The following is a 17,442-nucleotide window of genomic DNA, read 5'->3' as shown; positions in this document are numbered from 1 at the left end:
TCTGCCTGATTTTCTTTTGGTTTGGCTCCCAAGGGTCGTAGCGTGATGTTAAATAGCCTATATATAACCGTCCTCGAGAATTGGGCTATCAATAAAAATAATTTTAAAAAACTAAAAACACGCTTTATATAGAAAACCAAACTAAAAAAAAAATATAAAATAAATTTTAATAAATTTTAATTAAGAATAGTGTATTTTTTTTAATAAATTTAAATTAATAATAGTGTATATAAGAAAAAAAAGTGTTTTTATTTAAGAAAAAGCATGGGGTGCGTGGTGTAAATAGTTATAAATATTTTATTGACATATATGAGTAGAAGGATTATCATTTCAAAGCTCATCAGACTGCCAAACAAACTGAACACCTGAAGAATTCCTGGTTCCTTCCCGATGAGATAAAATATAAACATTAATAACTACACCTTTGTGCTACTACTGATATATGTTCACAGTTTATCTGAATGACTCTACGACAATGAGAAGCATCGAAACACAATTTAGCCAGTTGATAAATCTCACAAGTCAGTACCCAATGAACAGTGACATTTTCCCAAAGATTGTGGAGTATATCTTGGAGGTCATTTTTACATGCATTACGCGAAATCAATATGCGTCAATACTGTTAATGTTGGTACAATCCGTATAGGTATTTTCATTGCACAGATGTTCATCAGAAAACTAACTGCATTCTGATAGGGTCACAAAGAGAGAGAACGAACTTAGGGTCCTCCCCTAGGGAGAGTAAAGTACTTACCCAATAGCAGCACACCCTGTGAGGGATAAAACACAGATGTCAGTTGTTTTCGAGAAACAGTCTATCGAAAAACAAGGCACAAGGTATACTATACTCTTTACGTTGCATAAGAAACCGTTAAGACAACTTAGGCGCAACGATTAAGCGTCTGACTGCCATCTGGCAAATAGGTTTCGACTTCACTTTGAAGACGTAGATCATTTTTGTTTTAACAACAAATGTTCAACTGTTAGGGTAAAAGAAATATGAAATAAGCTAAATAGCTTCGTTAATGCACAAAGTAATCAATTATGCAAACCCATATAAAAATGTAACAATATTTACACATAGTTCTCACTGTTATTTTCTACAGTGCGGAGCTGCACTTGGTACTGTTGTCTGTGCAGAGAAAGAGCTGTACTGGGTGTTGTTGCCTGTGCTGAGAGAGAGCTGTACTGGGTGTTGTAGCCTGCTGCAGAGTAAGAGAGCTGTACTGGGTGTTGTAGCCTGCTGCAGAGAGAGAGCTGTACTAAGTGTTGTAGCCTGCTGCAGAGAGAGAGCTGTACCTGGTGTTGTAGCCTGCTGCAGAGAGAGAGCTGTACTGGGTGTTGTAGCATGCTGCAGAGAGAGAGCTGTACTGGGTGTTGTAGCCTGCTGCAGAGAGAGAGCTGTACTGGGTGTTGTAGTCTGCTGCAGAGTGAGAGAGCTGTACTGGGTGTTGTAGCCTGCTGCAGAGAGAGAGAGCTGTACTGGGTGTTGTAGCATGCTGCAGAGAGAGAGCTGTACCTGGGGTTTGTAGCCTGCTGCAGAGTGAGAGCAGTACCTGGTGTTGTAGCCTGCTGCAGAGAGAGAGCTGTACTGGGTGTTGTAGCCTGCTGCAGAGAGAGAGCTGTACTGGGTGTTGTAGCCTGCTGCAGAGAGAGAGAGCTGTACTGGGTGTTGTAGCATGCTGCAGAGAGAGAGCTGTACCTGGGGTTTGTAGCCTGCTGCAGAGAGAGAGCTGTACCTGGTGTTGTAGTCTGCTGCAGAGTGAGAGAGCTGTACTGGGTGTTGTAGCATGCTGCAGAGAGAGAGAGAGAGCTGTACTGGGTGTTGTAGCATGCTGCAGAGAGAGAGCTGTACCTGAAGTTTGTAGTCTGCTGCAGAGTGAGAGCAGTACCTGGTGTTGTAGCCTGCTGCAGAGAGAGAGAGCTGTACTGGGTGTTGTAGCATGCTGCAGAGAGAGAGCAGTACCTGGTGTTGTAGCCTGCTGCAGAGAGAGAGAGCTGTACTGGGGTTTGTAGCCTGCTGCAGAGTGAGAGCAGTACCTGGTGTTGTAGCCTGCTGCAGAGAGAGAGAGCTGTACTGGGTGTTGTAGCATGCTGCAGAGAGAGAGCTGTACCTGGGGTTTGTAGCCTGCTGCAGAGTGAGAGCAGTACCTGGTGTTGTAGCCTGCTGCAGAGAGAGAGAGCTGTACTGGGGTTTGTAGCCTGCTGCAGAGTGAGAGCAGTACCTGGTGTTGTAGCCTGCTGCAGAGAGAGAGAGCTGTACTGGGTGTTGTAGCATGCTGCAGAGAGAGAGCTGTACCTGAGGTTTGTAGCCTGCTGCAGAGTGAGAGCAGTACCTGGTGTTGTAGCCTGCTGCAGAGAGAGAGCTGTACTGGGTGTTGTAGCCTGCTGCAGAGAGAGAGCTGTACTGGGTGTTGTAGTCTGCTGCAGAGTGAGAGAGCTGTACTGGGTGTTGTAGCCTGCTGCAGAGAGAGAGAGCTGTACTGGGTGTTGTAGCATGCTGCAGAGAGAGAGCTGTACCTGGGGTTTGTAGCCTGCTGCAGAGTGAGAGCAGTACCTGGTGTTGTAGCCTGCTGCAGAGAGAGAGCTGTACTGGGTGTTGTAGCCTGCTGCAGAGAGAGAGCTGTACTGGGTGTTGTAGTCTGCTGCAGAGTGAGAGAGCTGTACTGGGTGTTGTAGCCTGCTGCAGAGAGAGAGAGCTGTACTGGGTGTTGTAGCCTGCTGCAGAGAGAGAGAGCTGTACTGGGTGTTGTAGCATGCTGCAGAGAGAGAGCTGTACTGGGTGTTGTAGCCTGCTGCAGAGAGAGAGCTGTACCTGGTGTTGTAGCCTGCTGCAGAGAGAGAGCTGTACTGGGTGTTGTAGCCTGCTGCAGAGAGAGAGAGCTGTACTGGGTGTTGTAGCCTGCTGCAGAGAGAGCTGTACCTGGTGTTGTAGCCTGCTGCAGAGAGAGAGCTGTACTGGGTGTTGTTGCGTGCGCAGTGCGGCCGCTGAGTGCGCGACTGCTGCAGAGAGAGAGAGAGAGCTGTACTGGGTGTTGTAGCCTGCTGCAGAGAGAGAGCTGTACCTGGTGTTGTAGCCTGCTGCAGAGAGAGAGCTGTACTGGGTGTTTTTGCGTGCGCAGTGCGGCCGCTGAGTGCGCGACTGCTGCAGAGAGAGAGAGAGAGAGCTGTACTGGGTGTTGTAGCCTGCTGCAGAGAGAGAGCTGTACCTGGTGTTGTAGCCTGCTGCAGAGAGAGCTGTACTTGGTGTTGTAGCCTGCTGCAGAGAGAGAGCTGTACTGGGTGTTGTAGCCTGCTGCAGAGTGAGAGAGCTGTACTGGGTGTTGTAGCCTGCTGCAGAGAGAGATAGCTGTACCGGGTGTTGTTGCCTGCTGCAGAGAGAGAGCTGTACCGGGTGTTGTAGCCTGCTGCAGAGAGAGAGAGCTGTACTGGGTGTTGTAGCCTGCTGCAGAGAGAGATAGCTGTACCGGGTGTTGTTGCCTGCTGCAGAGAGAGAGCTGTACCGGGTGTTGTAGCCTGCTGCAGAGAGAGAGAGCTGTACTGGGTGTTGTAGCCTGCTGCAGAGAGAGAGAGCTGTACCAGGTGTTGTTGCCTGCTGCAGAGAGAGAGCTGTACCTGGTGTTGTAGCCTGCTGCAGAGAGAGATAGCTGTACCGGGTGTTGTTGCTTGCTGCAGAGAGAGAGCTGTACCGGGTGTTGTAGCCTGCTGCAGAGAGAGAGAGCTGTACTGGGTGTTGTAGCCTGCTGCAGAGAGAGAGCTGTACCTAGTGTTGTAGCCTGCTGCAGAGAGAGAGCTGTACTGGGTGTTGTAGTCTGCTGCAGAGTGAGAGAGCTGTACTGGGTGTTGTAGTCTGCTGCAGAGTGAGAGAGCTGTACTGGGTGTTGTAGCCTGCTGCAGAGAGAGATAGCTGTACCGGGTGTTGTTGCCTGCTGCAGAGAGAGAGCTGTACCGGGTGTTGTAGCCTGCTGCAGAGAGAGAGAGCTGTACTGGGTGTTGTTGCCTGCTGCAGAGAGAGAGAGCTGTACTGGGTGTTGTTGCCTGCTGCAGAGTGAGAGAGCTGTACTGGGTGTTGTAGCCTGCTGCAGAGTGAGAGAGCTGTACTGGGTGTTGTAGCCTGCTGCAGAGAGAGCTGTACTGGGTGTTGTTGCCTGCTGCAGAGAGAGAGAGCTGTACTGGGTGTTGTAGCCTGCTGCAGAGTGAGAGAGCTGTACTGGGTGTTGTAGCCTGCTGCAGAGTGAGAGAGCTGTACTGGGTGTTGTAGCCTGCTGCAGAGAGAGCTGTACTGGGTGTTGTTGCCTGCTGCAGAGAGAGAGAGCTGTACTGGGTGTTGTAGCCTGCTGCAGAGTGAGAGAGCTGTACTGGGTTTTGTAGCCTGCTGCAGAGTGAGAGAGCTGTACTGGGTGTTGTAGCCTGCTGCAGAGTGAGAGAGCTGTACTGGGTGTTGTAGCCTGCTGCAGAGTGATAGAGCTGTACTGGGTGTTGTAGCCTGCTGCAGAGAGAGCTGTACTGGGTGTTGTTGCCTGCGCAGTGCGGCCGCTGAGCGCGCGACTGCTGCAGAGGCCGGCGGAGCTGGTGGCGGGAGTGCAGGTGTCGCTGTCCTGCGAGGTGCTGGGCTCCAGACCCCCCGCCGTCGTCACCTGGTGGCGCGACTCCCGCAAGCTGCGGCGAGGCGAGGTGAGGGGCAGCCTCTCCTACACCTGTGTGGCTGGCACTTCCTCCACTCCTACACTCCGCGCGTCCTCCCACTGCTACGAGTGGGAGATCAGGTTGCAAATAAATACTTTTTACGTCGTTAGTTAAATTACAACACTTAAAATGTCTAATAAAATATTAGACACTCTTTAATTTAGTCCACAGTCAACGCTCCTCACTGGAGCTTGACATGACAGTGGCTCTACCTACTGCACGTGTCATACCTCGCACCTCTGTCACGGGTCACTCGTCCTCTCACTTTACTGCCTCGGCGGCTGGCGTCGCCTTTCTATACCCCTCAGCCCCCTTCCTTCTGGAAGGGTCGACTTGACACCCGAAGCTTCCAGAACAATGGCGTCCTAGTTACGTCACTTCAAGCGGCGGGCTCTGGGAAACCTGTAGAATCCTCCAGAAGGTCGGAGGGTTTGATGACAATTCGCGGAGGAAAGGTATAGCGGGGGGAGGGTAATAGCGAGGCTCTGATGCTAACCCAACCTTAGTGGGTTTTTTTTTTTGGTGTGTGACATTATAACTTTCGGTATACGGTATTTGGTAGCAATAATTTCATGAATGCGATGATAATATGTAACACGAAGTAGGGAGAAGCACAGACCGTTCAATCTTTCTGTGCGGCCTGCAGTTGGCCTTTTGCTGCAGTGTGTCGGCGAGCGCAGACATTGGAGAGAGAGAGAGAGAGAAAGGAGGAGAAAGGGAAAGATAGAAATGTAAAGGGGACACCGCTATTTACTTGCTCGTTCCACCAATAGTAGTCTTTAAAAGTGCGACGCATTGCCATGTTGCCTTTATAATAAATATGTACCTTGTGAAATAATAATGTGTAACATTAAAATTCAATAATTTTATAATTGTTGAATTAAAATATGTGTTGTGTTGATAAATAGTTTGTGATACGATAGGTTAGATGGCGAGTACTGAAAGACTAGCTCACATTATTATCAGTATTTTTTTTTATTTAATTAAAATAACACTGTCAAGAGGTATTAAAGTAAAGCAGTATTTCATGTAAATATTTAATATTGATTTACTAAATGCCACACATTCTCTACTAACTTCCATCCATCCCCGTACAAGATACAAGTACGATATATTAGCTCAACCCCAGCATATCATTTTATATTTTAATTAAAGTGACGTTAATTTCATAAAATTAGAAAAAGCAATCACATATCAGAATATTTACTCTCGTAAATGGCTGACAACGTATCATTTAACTTAGTTTAAACCTGTCGATGAATGAAACTAATGTGATTACAAAATAACCTTGCCGTTTTCCGGCGTCCGAGCTACTAGACACTGCAAGGCCCAATTGAAAAATCTATTAAAGAAATGTACATAGCTGCATTTTTTTTTCAATGCCAACTGTATGTACAAGTACTAGCCTCTCCCGCTTACGGCAACCTTCTCGTGGCGCTAGTGTTTAAACAAATATGGGAAATTCCGAGGGTGCCCACTCCTCAGACTTCCTCGGTATGTCGGAACGGGAATTCTGGTGGACTAGTAAACTGTGGGTAGGTGACTACGACTTGCTCCTGCAGAAAGTCCACCGGGGGGTTTTAGACCCCCAAACCCTAGGTGGTGTCTCAAAGCATTGGATTCAACGTGAAGAATCCAGGATGCATATGGAATAGCGAAGGGCGGTAGCGTGGCGGGGTTTCGCTCCCTGTCCGGGCACCCGGGCTCTGGCAAAGCTGTAACCTTCGGGCGGGGGATATGCTGTTATTGAAGTACCCAAGGACATCCAAGTCCGGATTAGGGGGTGCTCTCCCGCTATGAGGCTGCCTGGGAAAGCACTATACCTGAAGATGAAGGGTGCCATGGGACTGATCCTTTACTGTGATAGTTCCCTGCTGAGATTTCCTCTAATGGCTCAGGATCAGAATTGGAGTAGGAAACGTGGTGGTAGTGGTCCTCCTATGCTTGAAGAACACTCCGAAGGGTCCCCGCCCTGCTGACGAGTGGAAGTGTTGAGCTACTTAAGCTCGGGTACTAGCCTGCTGAGCTAGTAGAGGTTGGATAGGCCTCAGCTGGATAATGAGTAACTGGGTGACCGAGGGGTCCCAGGGATGTGAGAGGTATGGTTCCGTGTCGTTGCTACTCAGATCCCTCAGAGGGGGCTGGCTCTGTTGGAGGTCTGGGGGTGGACGGCGGAGCTGGGGGTGTTTCGGTGGGGCCGAAGGTGGGATGGGTCTCCTCAACCTCTCGACCTAGACGGGCGCTCTCCAGTAACATGCCGCGATTGGAAATGGCGAATCTATTTCCCGGTTCTAGGAACCCATGTTAGACTCTGGTAACAGTGTCTGGCATGTAAAAGTCCCATCTTTCTCCTAACCAGGATTATGCCCAAATGGGATTACCTGCCTGGGGGAGCATAGATGTAAACTTGAGGTGTGAACCTAATGTACATGTATGTACAAGTACTCGAAGGACTCTGCTGGCTGTTTACTAAGGTGATATCGCACCCTGCTATAACATATATTTTAAGTTTTCTCATTTCTGATACTTATTTTTTCCATACTGGAGTTATTTCCAAAAGAGTATCCTGACAATTTTTCGGTGTTTAGAACGGATCCATGTGTAAAATAGGTACAACACTTAAGGAATATTTGTCGTCCTGTAATCCAGTAAGTGTCGTCAAGGGAGTGTCTTTATTCCTCACTCATGCTGTGAGAAGGCAAGTGGACACAGTGACACAGAGCCCTAGTCTCTTAGAGACACTCACCGGCTCATGCGGGATGTACGTCCACGTGTGCTCAACTCGTAGCAGAGGCCTGAGGGAAGAGAGACCTCGCGCGCTGTGCGTCCATGCTCGGCACAGACACACACAGGCTTGAAGGTACCGCCGCGCAACACCATGACCAGAGCAGGGTCGCTCACAGAGTCAGGTCAGTAGGATCCAAGCCAACACTTTGCAGTTTAACAATTGAAAGAAAAAAAAATAAACTGCTTGAGTCACGACGGTGCAAGACAACCAGGAGCTAAATGTTGCCCGTTCGAGATATATATATATATATATATATATATATATATATATATATGCCACTCGCTGCAAGAACAAAAAAAAAATGGACAGTGGAATGTTTTCGGTATAGAGGTATGCCACGCGCTACAGGAACCAAAAAAATGGACAGTGGAATGTTCTCGGTAGAGAGGTATGCCACTCTGCACAGGATACAAAAAAATAATGGACTCTGGGATGTTCCCGGCAGAAAGGTATGCCACTCACAAGAGGAGCCAAAAAGACTGGACAGTGGAATGTTCTCGGTATAGAGGTATGCCACCAGCTACAGGAACCAAAAATACTGGAAAGTGAAGTGTTCTCGGCAGAGAGATGTGCCACACACTACAGGATCAAAAAAAGGACAGTGGAATGTTCTCGGTTGATAGATATGCCACACTGTACAGGATCCAAATTATAATGGACAGTGGAATGTTCCCGGCAGAGAGGTATGCCACTCGCTACATGGACCAATAGGATTGGACTGCTGACTACAATTCCAAGTCGCGTGCCTTTGACATCTTGCGAGTTTCCCCTCAGGCCATCACTCGGGGAATAGTTGCGCCACTTTCCTCGACAACTGCTCCCGATAACGGCCAGTTTAATTGATCCTTCCGACTCGACGGTTCGTTCGGGCGAACTGCGGAATGCCCGTCTTGAATTTTTTGTGCCTCTTTGGTGGACGGGGAAGAGGGAGGGGGTCAATAACGCCTCTCCTTTCTGCGAACGCACCAGGAATGCAGCAACTGCCGGATTCCTTCCAAGAACAAGTAGTTACACCTCGCCCCTCGAGAGTTTGATCATACGCACCAGAACTCACTTCGGGAATACCCGTCTCAAGAGTAGAGGACTGAAGCTAAACACAAATACTTCGTTTCTATCAAACACTCCTCGAGTTGTCCTGAAACAATAATATATATCACAGAGTGCTCTCAACTCCTGGTAAAAAAAATGCGTAGTGGAGATTTCTCACTCGAAATTAGACAGGAAAACATAAGCTGGCGTATGACTTAAAAGAGAATATGAGTTTTTTTTAATAAAGGAAAACTCTTTTGATTTGATGAAAGTAATTTTGGTAATACATCTTCTCGAATTGTGGTCGGAAGTTTATAAACATTAATTGGGCAACGTCATCCCCTGCATTAAGTTAAGTTTAATGGTCTATTTTGTTTGTACAGTAACAACACCGTATTCTCTACATTGTTGCCAGTTGCCTGGTAATTTTTTTCCTACGTTGGCAATCAGAATTTAAATACGTTTTATCTGTTTTTAAATTACTATTTAATAATTAAGTAGTGTCTAATGGGGTAGATAGCGGTGAACTATTTTTTTAACGATCATTGCTGTTACTTGGATATACCAGTTAAAAAAAGAGGGACTAAAGATTAATTTAGAGGCCGCCGGAATACAATTTAGACCGGAAGATTCTGTTGATATCTTAAGACGTCAGTTGTCATCTCATATATAAAAAAAGCAAGTGCCGGCTGGTGCGCAGTTTGTCTTATAAATCGATGAACGCCAGCTGCACGCACGAAAAAGCATGATTAATTGTCACGTTCCGTCTGAGCCGAGCGTGCAAGAACCGTCCAACCACCGTACGAGAAAATCTTCTATAATATCAAAACAGGTTAAGGCGGGCTTTTTAAAATCATCAATTAAAAAATTTTGATTCGTTTGTCCAATCTCGTCATTTCAAATAAACAATTTATTGACATTGATTTGATTTCAGTTTATTTCCATAACTAATTGTTCGTGATTATATTCAAACAAATTATTTAAATTAAAATTTGTAAAAACTGTAAATCATATTTGAAAATTAAAAAGTATGCAATTTTTCATCACTGTTTTCTTATGACGTTATCACTTAAAATTATCTTCCGTAAACCGACTTTACAGACAACCCCCCCTTTTTATCGAAAACTTTTTTTTCAACCGAGTGTCTGAATGAGTGATACGAGTGTGTTGCTGGCACACGTGCGGACAGCTCAGCTATTGGAACTGTCGCTGCCGGCAGCGCCCGGGAGAAGGGGTGAGGGGGGAGGGGGTAGGTTGTGGTCGGTGATGCTCGGACGTCTTCGCCTCACTCGTTCCCCTGCGAGCTTGTTGAAGGGGGGGGACAAGGGCTCTTCTCCGAACTGATTGCGAGCGATAGCGGTCTCGTTAGAGTGGATTACCGCCGGGCGCGGTGCGTGGCCGCGCTGTGGGGTGCAGGGGGGGTGGGGGAGGGGCTACATTGCCCCCGCCCGGCCACTAATGAACTCCGGAGTCCCTCCCGGAGCTGACCTCCCCCGGAACTTCCTCCGGCCAGACCGGTCGACCCGCCGATGACCCCGTCCGCGCGTCTCTGCTCGGTCTGATCACGTGCCGGGGAGCGCGCCACACTCCCAGAACCGTGTCTGGAGGATAGATACTTGTGCCGCGGGACTACGCATGCAACACTATACGTCAATACATGCTAAACAGTACTATCTTCAACTCCCTACTTTCAAAATTTCCCTGTAAAGGTATATATAGCGTTCAGCCTATTTGGGCTATATGGACGGTTGGTAAACGATGCTTAAATGGGCAGGAATAGGAAACGAAATCCACCAAATTGTTTTTTTTTATCAAATTTAAAGACATGTATAAATATTCAAAAAATGGCTTCGTCAAAACAAAGTATATTATTTTAACAGTGTCTGAATTTTTACTTGGGGGATGCTAAAAATAGCTTACTCTTTAGAGTCACTAGCGTTTAATATTTAATTAGATTTTTGGAAATGACTACAACTGTAACAATACTGGCAATATTATACATCGGGTTACGGTCTTGAAAATCTTTTAATGCACGATATCTGCCCTAGCAAAGTACAATTTTAAATACTAAACGATAAATAATTTATTGGAACATAAAAAACGTTTGGAACAAATGGTAACATCTTTCAGGTTTCTACTCCCCCATGTTGAATTTTCAAAGACAGCGTTTCATTTGAGCTGGTCCGATTAACGTGAACAATAACCATCGTGCATTGAGCCGCTGTCCAGGAAGAACCCAGGCACGCTCTTCATGTTCACTTGCAGGAGCTCCACAAGGGGGACTAGGCCTTGGCATTTTTGCAATCTCAAGTATTATGATACCACCTGCGATGAAGCTTACGTGCTATAATTTTTTTTGGGTTGACATGGCACAGGAATTAGATATATGTTTCTACTTTTCGAATTCAAAAACTTGTGAACTGGTGTGATAATAATGACAGTTGTAGTTTCCCGCGTGAAATTATAAGATGTTTCCTCGTGGCCCTTAAAGACTAGAGCCTCTTAGTAAATATGTGGTTCCAACAAGGTATAGAAGGTCTGGAAGATGTGATTTATTCCTTTACAAGCCAAAAAATTTAAAGAAGTAGTCACTATTATAAATAGATATAAAAAAAAGGGGGTTGTCTGTAAAATCGGTTTACGGACGATAATTTTACGTGATAATGTCATAAGAAAACATTAATGAAAAATTGCATACTTTTTAATTTTCAAATATTATTTACAGTTCCTGCAAATTTAATTTAAATAATTTGTTTAAATATAATCAAGAACAATTAGTTAAAAAGACTGTCTTAACCTGTTTGATATTATAGAAGATTTTCTCTCACGGTGGTTGGCCGGTTCTCGCACACTCGGCTCAGGCGGAACGTGACAATTTTTTTCGTGTCTTGCAGCCGGCGTTCGTCGATTTATAAGACGTTATCACGTCGATAAGGAGAAATAAAAAATGGCGTCGCCTAATCCCACACGAACGTTCAGGCCTCCCTCGCTGCACAGAGACTTCTGACGACGGACTTGGAGGTTGCAGCGGGCTTGGAGGTTGCAGCGGGCTTGGAGGTTGCAGCGGGCTTGGAGGTTGCAGCGGGCTTGGAGGTTGCAGCGGGCTTGGAGGTTGCAGCGGGCTTGGAGGTTGCAGCGGGCTTGGAGGTTGCAGCGGGCTTGGAGGTTGCAGCGGGCTTGGAGGTTGCAGCGGGCTTGGAGGTTGCAGCGGGCTTGGAGGTTGCTGCGGACTTGGAGGTTGCAGCGGGCTTGGAGGTTGCAGCGGGCTTGGAGGTTGCTGCGGGCTCGGAACTGCCTGCAGAACTACCAGGCGCTCGAGGCCCAGTGAAGCCGGGTTGCTGGGATCGAACCCACAACCCTCCAGCGAGCGCGGAGAGTAGGCGTTCACGGCGCCGACAACCCAGGGGGGGGGGGGGGGCTGAACTGTACCCCCTCGGAAAGGGTATCTTTCATACCTTTGGTGGCGGCGGTAGGGCAGCTGGGTAGGAACTGGAAAGGTACCCTTTCCGATTTCTTAAACTGATTCAGTTTTAATGCAAATATGCACTGGAAAGGTATCCCCTCGTTAAGGGTACCTTTCAGGATTTTCTGTACAATTACAGCAGAAAATAAGCTGGAATGGTACCCTTTCCGATTTCTTAAAATGCATATTATTTTCTGCTTTAAAATCCTGAAAGTTATCCCTTCTGGAAACATATCCCAAAATGGCTGCCAGACAAGTGATGTATCGATACAGGCCAGAAGAAAGAATGTCATGAATTAAACACATCAGTAAAAAGACCTTATCTACAATTTTACATTTGATAAATGTTATTTTATTAGCTCCCTATAACATTTAATAGAGGTTAGGTTAGGTTAGATATTATGTGGACACTCCCTACCAGCGCTACCTAGTATGAAACTGAGGAACTAGATGCTTTTATCAATACATTACTTGTCTGGCAGCCATTTTTGGATATGTTTCTAGAGGGGATAACTTTCAGGATTTTAAAGCAGAAAATAATATGCATTTTAAGAAATCGGAAAGGGTACCTTTCCAGCTTATTTTCTGCTGTCATTGTACAGAAAATCCTGAAAGGTACCCTTAACGAGGGGATACCTTTCCAGTGCATATTTGCATTAAAACTGAAACATTTGAAGAAATCTGAAAGGGTACCTTTCCAGTTTATACCCAGCTGCACTACCGCCACCAAAAATATGAAAGGTACCCTTTCCAAGGGGATACAATTATATCGTCCCACAACCCCCAGCACACGAAGAGAGGCGCCTTGTTCTTGGAAGCCTGCACCCCACAAAGCCTCTTTCACATAGCCGAATACTTGCTTCCATGTAATTTCTCGAAGTATTTTTTTAAGTTGTAAAAACTCCTCGTTTAAAAGTATGACGTAACAAAAATACTGTAGCCATTCAAAACGAGAAAATTTTGTACCAAGCAGAAAGTATCTTTGTTACTTCACTTGAAAACTATTGCTTCGCGACATTTTCTGATTTCAAGGTCGCTGTAATTAATGAGCCAAGCTGTTCGCAAACACAGCAGGGACTCTGGTATGCCCGCGTTACTGCACATGGGAACGTTTGGACGGTTAATTAATTACATGTGAGGTTAAGAAAATCCCGTTGCTTCACAAACGCAAGTATTTAGGCACATGGAAAAGGCTTTGTTAAATGTAACTTTCCATCTGTCTTGTTATGATGAGGACGGGAAACAAGTGGTTTGAGTCAAGAGAGGGAAAGGTTTTTGCGAGCTTCAGGACAGCTCCGGTTGTTACCCAACACTCAAAGAGAGAGTGTGCAGGATGTAGAGAGATCCAGGGCTAGAGAGAGAGTGTGTGCAGGTGGAGGAAGAAGGGGCAGAGCTAGAGAGAGAGTGTGCAGGATGTAGAGAGATAGAGAGCTATAGAGTGTGTGCAGGTGGAGGAAGAGAGGGCCAGAGCTGAGGAGAGTGTGGGCAGGTGGAGGAAGAGAGGGCCAGAGCTAAGGAGAGTGTACAGGTGGAAGAAGAGAAAGCCATAGCTAAAGAGAGTGTGCAGGTGGAGGAAGAAAGGGCCAGAGCTAGAGAGAGTGAGAGTGTATGCAGGTGTAGGAAGAGAGAGCCAGAGCTGAGGAGAGTGTGTGCATGTGAAGGAAGAGAGAGCTAGGACTAGAGAGAGTGTGCAGGTGGAGAGGAGAGAGAGCCAGAGCTGGAGAGAGAGTGTGCAGGTGGAGGAAGAGATGGCCAGAGCTAGAGAGTGTGTGCAGGTGGAGGAAGAGAGGGCCAGAGCTAGAGAGAGAGAGTGTACAGGTGGTGGAAGAGAGGGCCAGAGCAAGAGAGGGAGAGAGTGTGCAGGTGTAGGAAGAGAGGGCCAGAGCTAGAGAGGGAGAGAGTGTGCAGGTGTAGGAAGAGAGGGCCAGACCTAGAGAGAGTGTGCAGGTGGAGGAAGAGAGAGCCAGAGCAAGAGAGGGAGAGAGTGTGCAGGTGTAGGAAGAGAGGGCCAGACCTAGAGAGAGTGTGCAGGTGGAGGAAGAGAGAGCCAGAGCAAGAGAGGGAGAGAGTGTGCAGGTGTAGGAAGATAGGGCCAGAGCTAGAGAGAGAGTGTGCTGGAGGAGGAAGAGAGAGCCAGAGCAAGAGAGGGAGAGAGTGTGCAGGTGTAGGAAGAGAGGGCCCGAGCTAGAGAGAGAGTGTGCAGGAGGAGGAAGAGAGAGACAGAGCAAGAGAGAGTGTCCAGGTGGAGGAAGATTGAGCCAGAGCAAGAGAGAGTGTCCAGGTGGAGGAAGAGAGGGCCAGAGCTAGAGGGAGAGTGTGTGAAGGTGGAGGAAGAGAGGGCCAGAGCTGGGGAGAGAGTGTGCAGGTGGAGGAAGAGAGGGCCAGAGCTGGGGAGAGAGTGTGCAGGTAGAGGAAGAGAGGGCCAGAGCTGGGGAGAGAGTGTGCAGGTGGAGGAAGAGAGGGCCAGAGCTCGGGAGAGAGTGTGCAGGTGGAGGAAGGAGGGCCAGAGCTAGAGAGGGATAGTGTGTAGGTGGATGAAGAGAGGGCCAGAGCTAGAGAGAGAGTGTGCAGAGGAAGAGAGGGCCAGAGCTAGAGAGAGAGTGTGCAGGAGGAGGAAGAGAGAGACAGAGCAAGAGAGGGAGAGAGTGTGCTGGGGGAGGAAGAGAGTGCCAGAGCTAGAGAGGGAGAGAGTGTGCAGGTGTAGGTAGAGAGGGCCAGAGCGAGAGAGAGTGTGCAGGAGGAGGAAGATTGAGCCAGAGCAAGAGAGAGTGTCCAGGTGGAGGAAGAGAGGGCCAGAGCTAGAGGGAGAGTGTGTGAAGGTGGAGGAAGAGAGGGCCAGAGCTGGGGAGAGAGTGTGCAGGTGGAGGAAGAGAGGGCCAGAGCTGGGGAGAGAGTGTGCAGGTGGAGGAAGAGAGGGCCAGAGCTGGGGAGAGAGTGTGCAGGTGGAGGAAGAGAGGGCCAGAGCTGGGGAGAGAGTGTACAGGTGGAGGAAGGAGGGCCAGAGCTAGAGAGGGATAGTGTGTAGGTGGATGAAGAGAGGGCCAGAGCTAGAGAGAGAGTGTGCAGGTGGAGGTCGAGAGGGCTAGAGCTAGAGAGGGAGAGTGTGTGAAGGTGGAGGAAGAGAGGGCCAGAGCTGGGGAGAGAGTGTGAAGGTGGAGGAAGAGAGGGCCAGAGCTGGGGAGAGAGTGTGCAGGTGGAGGAAGAGAGGGCCAGAGCTGGGGAGAGAGTGTGCAGGTGGAGGAAGAGAGGGCCAGAGCTGGGGAGAGAGTGTGCAGGTGGAGGAAGAGAGGGCCAGAGCTGGGGAGAGAGTGTGCAGGTGGAGGAAGGAGGGCCAGAGCTAGAGAGGGATAGTGTGTAGGTGGATGAAGAGAGGGCCAGAGCTAGAGAGAGAGTGTGCAGAGGAAGAGAGGGCCAGAGCTAGAGAGAGAGTGTGCAGGAGGAGGAAGAGAGAGACAGAGCAAGAGAGGGAGAGAGTGTGCTGGGGGAGGAAGAGAGTGCCAGAGCTAGAGAGGGAGAGAGTGTGCAGGTGTAGGTAGAGAGGGCCAGAGCGAGAGAGAGTGTGCAGGAGGAGGAAGATTGAGCCAGAGCAAGAGAGAGTGTCCAGGTGGAGGAAGAGAGGGCCAGAGCTAGAGGGAGAGTGTGTGAAGGTGGAGGAAGAGAGGGCCAGAGCTGGGGAGAGAGTGTGCAGGTGGAGGAAGAGAGGGCCAGAGCTGGGGAGAGAGTGTGCAGGTGGAGGAAGAGAGGGCCAGAGCTGGGGAGAGAGTGTGCAGGTGGAGGAAGAGAGGGCCAGAGCTGGGGAGAGAGAGTGCAGGTGGAGGAAGAGAGGGCCAGAGCTGGGGAGAGAGTGTGCAGGTGGAGGAAGAGAGGGCCAGAGCTGGGGAGAGAGTGTGCAGGTGGAGGAAGGAGGGCCAGAGCTAGAGAGGGATAGTGTGTAGGTGGATGAAGAGAGGGCCAGAGCTAGAGAGAGAGTGTGCAGGAGGAGGAAGAGAGAGACAGAGCAAGAGAGGGAGAGAGTGTGCTGGGGGAGGAAGAGAGTGCCAGAGCTAGAGAGGGAGAGAGTGTGCAGGTGTAGGTAGAGAGGGCAAGAGCGAGAGAGAGTGTGCAGGAGGAGGAAGATTGAGCCAGAGCAAGAGAGAGTGTCCAGGTGGAGGAAGAGAGGGCCAGAGCTAGAGGGATAGTGTGTGAAGGTGGAGGAAGAGAGGCCAGAGCTGGGGAGAGAGTGTGCAGGTGGAGGAAGAGAGGGCCAGAGCTGGGGAGAGAGTGTGCAGGTGGAGGAAGAGAGGGCCAGAGCTGGGGAGAGAGTGTGCAGGTGGAGGAAGAGAGGGCCAGAGCTGGGGAGAGAGTGTGCAGGTGGAGGAAGAGAGGGCCAGAGCACGGGAGAGAGTGTGCAGGTGGAGGAAGGAGGGCCAGAGCTAGAGAGGGATAGTGTGTAGGTGGATGAAGAGAGGGCCAGAGCTAGAGAGAGAGTGTGCAGGTGGAGGAAGAGAGGGCTAGAGCTAGAGAGGGAGAGTGTGTGAAGGTGGAGGAAGAGAGGGCCAGAGCTGGGGAGAGAGTGTGCAGGTGGAGGAAGAGAGGGCCAGAGCTGGGGAGAGAGTGTGCAGGTGGAGGAAGGAGGGCCAGAGCTAGAGAGGGAGAGTTTGTGAAGGTGGAGGAAGAGAGGGCCAGAGCTGGGGAGAGAGTGTGCAGGTGGAGGAAGAGAGGGCCAGAGCTGGGGAGATAGTGTGCAGGTGGAGGAAGTGAGGGCCAGAGCTGGGGAGAGAGTGTGCAGGTGGAGGAAGAGAGGGCCAGAGCTGGGGAGAGAGTGTGCAGGTGGAGGAAGAGAGGGCCAGAGCTAGAGAGGGAGAGTGTGTGAAGGTGGAGGAAGAGAGGGCCAGAGCTGGGGAGAGAGTGTGCAGGTGGAGGAAGAGAGGGCCAGAGCTGGGGAGATAGTGTGCAGGTGGAGATAGAGATGGCCAGAGCTAGAGAGGGAGAGTGTGCAGGTGGAGCAAGAGAGGGCTAGAGCTAGAGAGGGAGAGTGTGTGAAGGTGGAGGAAGAGAGGGCCAGAGCTGGGGAGAGAGTGTGCAGGTGGAGGAAGAGAGGGCCAGAGCTGGGGAGATAGTGTGCAGATGGAGGAAGAGAGGGCCAGAGCTAGAGAGGGAGAGTGTGTGAAGGTGGAGGAAGAGAGGGCCAGAGCTGGGGAGAGAGTGTGCAGGTGGAGGAAGAGAGGGCCAGAGCTGGGGAGATAGTGTGCAGGTGGAGGAAGTGAGGGCCAGAGCTAGAGAGGGAGAGTGTGTGAAGGTGGAGGAAGAGAGGGCCAGAGCTGGGGAGAGAGTGTGCAGGTGGAGGAAGTGAGGGCCAGAGCTGGGGAGAGAGTGTGCAGGTGGAGGAAGGAGGGCCAGAGCTAGAGAGGGAGAGTGTGTGAAGGTGGAGGAAGAGAGGGCCAGAGCTGGGGAGAGAGTGTGCAGGTGGAGGAAGAGAGGGCCAGAGCTGGGGAGA

The 17,442-nt window shown here is 49.3% G+C and overlaps 1 protein-coding gene across 1 annotated transcript in view; it reads left to right on the top strand.

Annotated features, from left to right (window-relative positions):
* Nucleotides 1-17,442, top strand: part of LOC134528614 (nephrin-like) — a 78,126-nt gene that overhangs the window by 41,082 nt on the left and 19,602 nt on the right. The window contains exon 6 of the mRNA XM_063362365.1: nucleotides 4,529-4,674. Within this exon, the coding sequence (XP_063218435.1) occupies nucleotides 4,529-4,674 (146 nt within the window). The remainder of the gene's footprint in view (nucleotides 1-4,528; nucleotides 4,675-17,442) is intronic.

This window comes from Bacillus rossius, chromosome 1 (genome assembly GCF_032445375.1).
Source record: "Bacillus rossius redtenbacheri isolate Brsri chromosome 1, Brsri_v3, whole genome shotgun sequence".
Lineage (NCBI taxonomy): Eukaryota > Metazoa > Arthropoda > Insecta > Phasmatodea > Bacillidae > Bacillus > Bacillus rossius.
Note: the sequence above shows the minus strand (reverse complement) of the source record. Positions and strands in the feature narration are given on the sequence as shown.